The 3,095-nt window shown below is 37.0% G+C and overlaps 1 protein-coding gene across 1 annotated transcript; it reads left to right on the forward strand.

The window, feature by feature from the left end:
* The first annotated feature begins 376 nt into the window (after positions 1-376).
* LOC117882407 (odorant receptor 131-2-like) lies at positions 377-2,866 on the forward strand. The gene is made up of 2 exons (XM_034780566.1): positions 377-616; positions 1,825-2,866. The coding sequence occupies exon 2, from the start codon at positions 1,847-1,849 to the stop codon at positions 2,804-2,806; it is 960 nt and encodes a 319-aa protein (XP_034636457.1). The 5' UTR covers positions 377-616; positions 1,825-1,846; the 3' UTR covers positions 2,807-2,866.
* The last annotated feature ends 229 nt before the right edge of the window (positions 2,867-3,095 follow it).

Raw genomic sequence — 3,095 nt, forward strand, 5'->3', positions numbered from 1 at the left:
GTAAAATATTGGGCTTTAGAATGGTTGCTACCATATCTAGCTCACCAGCCACTAGGGTGAACAGACAGCAAAAGTGAAAAATCATGATGGGGGTTGGGGGTAATAGGAGCCTATATAAGAAAAAGATCCAAAAATCGGGACTGTCCCTATAAAATTGGGACATCTGGTCACCCTACCAGCCACTAAACATAGTAGGTAAAATTTGATTTAGGATCCTAGGTCCCATTGATTTTCAGTGAGACTTGGGCAACTAGAAGCCAGTTATTTTTGAAAATGGGACTGACTCTGAAGATACTTTGGTGCTTTTGAAACTTTTATCCACTATGTATTTGTGTCCCTATAATGTTTTCTTTCATGTGCAAATCACAAAGAAAAATCAGTTTATATTTGAACCTTTTGTAGTGCCCTGTCCTTCTGCTGCATCTTCTTTCTGTCTCTTATTCTCATGTATTAGTGTCATCCTCATCCTCGTTTCATCCTTCTCTGTGTTTTATTGGGACGATAGGAACATCTAATTAATGGCCTCTGAAAAGTAAGCACAAAGATAGACAGCAACAGGACTTGGTAAGGAAAGGCCAGCTTCCCTGAGGAGACCAAGACTCTGCAGTCGCATAAGGTCAGGAAAACATGAATTTTAGTGTCCTTTGACACTGTGTCAGAAATGCAAACCTCTACACACAAATGGAGAAATGTGTATAATAGACAAATTCAAAAGATTTTTGCTCACAGGTAACATTTTGATTTTTCCTGTATAAGGGTTTTTTAGTCAATAAGTGAATATTTTAATGTTTCTGTCAGTGACAGCTGGCAAAATTAAACTGACTTGGACAAATGAAAAATCAATTTTTTTCTGGCAAAAAATATTTTGTATGCTTTTCAGAATGATCACAACTGCTATTACCAAGTTCATACCAGTTAACATATTTTAAAATAAACGTTCAGAGAGGCTTATGCCCCCTTAGGTGCCCCTTCACTGTCTTCCCCCATCGTTTACAAACTGTCCTGCCAATTTCTGAATGCATTGTTAGGTCTCAAAAATCTCCATGTTCTAAGCTATAAGTAAAACCTCTCAGACTTATTGATTATTATTATTCTGCTCTTTATCACTTTATATAATTGCTGTTTATAACAAGCCCCTTATACAATGAATACTGATAAAGGAATAAATATACTAACCCCTCTGAGATGGCTAGTAATGAGGACATTGAATGCAGAGGGCTGCCCCTATGCATATGTGGGGATTTTAAATCCTAATACTGAAGGGTCTGGCTAGGGGAGAAAGTTACTGGATCTATGATCTACATCTGTTTTCTTAGAGAATTTAGTGCTTGTGAAAGGTTTGAGATTCAGTTTTGGAGACTGAATTTTTGTATTTATCCACAGAATATGAGCAGTGGTAATGCAGCCTTTTCCACGCTCCATCATCAACATGCCCTCACTCTAATGTGGAGGGACAATCAGGAAGGGTGCGGGAGGGTAGTTCAACCTCCTTGCCCATTTATTCTTTTTGATGTCTCTTCTAAACTGCAGAGGGCCATCTAGACCAGCTGTGGTGTGGTGGTATTTTTTATTACGTGAACACTTGTCAAGGGCAACTCTTTTTAAGTAGGCCACTAAAAAAACAGCATATACTTTAGAGCTTTCAGTATGCATTTTTCTTTAAAACTAACACATCTAATGTAAAGGTCTGTTACTAAACAGATGATAAATGTATACAATCAAATACTAACCCTGATACTGATTGATAACTGTACTCATGGTAGAAAAAAATAATATGGAAAACATTGTGATAAACTTCATCTTGTTTTGTTTTTTCCCCACCAGGACCAGAGTGCTAGATTTGAAGATGACGGATTTACCCAATAATTCACTGAATGATACACCAAAAAGAAAAGAACTAGAGATAATAAAGGCATCCCTTTACTTGTTTGATTTCATCTTCATTACTGCAGTTGGTTTGTTTATATTTAAGACGGTGCAGCAGAACTCTGAAATGAAGAAAAATGTTCAATACTTTCTCCTGTGCCATCATCTTCTATGTTGTTCTTTATTCTCCTGTTTTGGTGTTGCATACAATACAATACGAGCACTTGCTGTGGAAAGTCCCGGAATTGTATTCTGGATAATCTTTGGAGTTCAAGTAGCAATTGGAGAAGGAGTACTAATAACTTTGACTTTGATGACACTTAACAGATGCTTTGCTGTTTGCTGGCCTTTTAGATACATATCCTTGGTGCATGCAGTGAAGCACAAAGTCATGATTTGTGTTTGGATAACAATGTTCAAATCTATGTGCTTGTTATTGATAGAAGGCATAGACAAGACTCCAGAAGATATGTCTGAAGTGATACCTTCTTGCTCAATTGTCTTTGGTGGTCCTTTTGCCAGAACAATGGGAATTATTTTAATTTTATTTCTTGGGGCCATCATCATAGTTAGCTACTGTCTCCTATGGAGAGAAGGAAAACATGCTGGTCATTTCAATAGCTCAAATAACAAAGCCAGAAAAACTATACTTATTCATGGATTGCATTTGAGTTTGTTTCTATTTCCACCTTTGATAAAAATCGCTGTAAAAAGATCCAATTTTATTTTAAATTTAACAGCTTTTGTTGTTTTCTCACTTGCCCAGTGCTTTAGTCCTGTGGTTTATGGTCTGCGAAACAAAGAACTGCAAACCAAGCTATTCAACAGGCAAAGAATTAGTTTATGTACTGGCCACATGATAAATGGTAGAGACGTACAGCAGCCTCAGTTGAATAACTCTGAGTTAATTGATACTAGATGCGGCACTCCTGATCCTTAGTTTTCTAAGTGAACATTTGATCCAGCAGTGTAAAATAAGGCCTTGCATACTCCTAACACAAACTTATTCCATTATGACAATGATTAAATGAAATTTAACTGTGTAACTTAAACCATTTTTTAAGCTTATTAGAGTGGCCATAGTGCCCTCTCAGATGTGGTTTGCAATACATGGAAAAAGTACAGTAGAAAATTGTGTATGAGAGGATGTGTAGATCCTGACTAGTGTTTGGCAAAGAGAGGGCTAGAAAACTTCTTACTGAGTAGAAGAGGAACCAGAATCTGCTTTC

The sequence above is a fragment of the Trachemys scripta genome, chromosome 9 (genome assembly GCF_013100865.1).
Source record: "Trachemys scripta elegans isolate TJP31775 chromosome 9, CAS_Tse_1.0, whole genome shotgun sequence".
In the NCBI taxonomy this organism is placed as follows: domain Eukaryota; kingdom Metazoa; phylum Chordata; order Testudines; family Emydidae; genus Trachemys; species Trachemys scripta.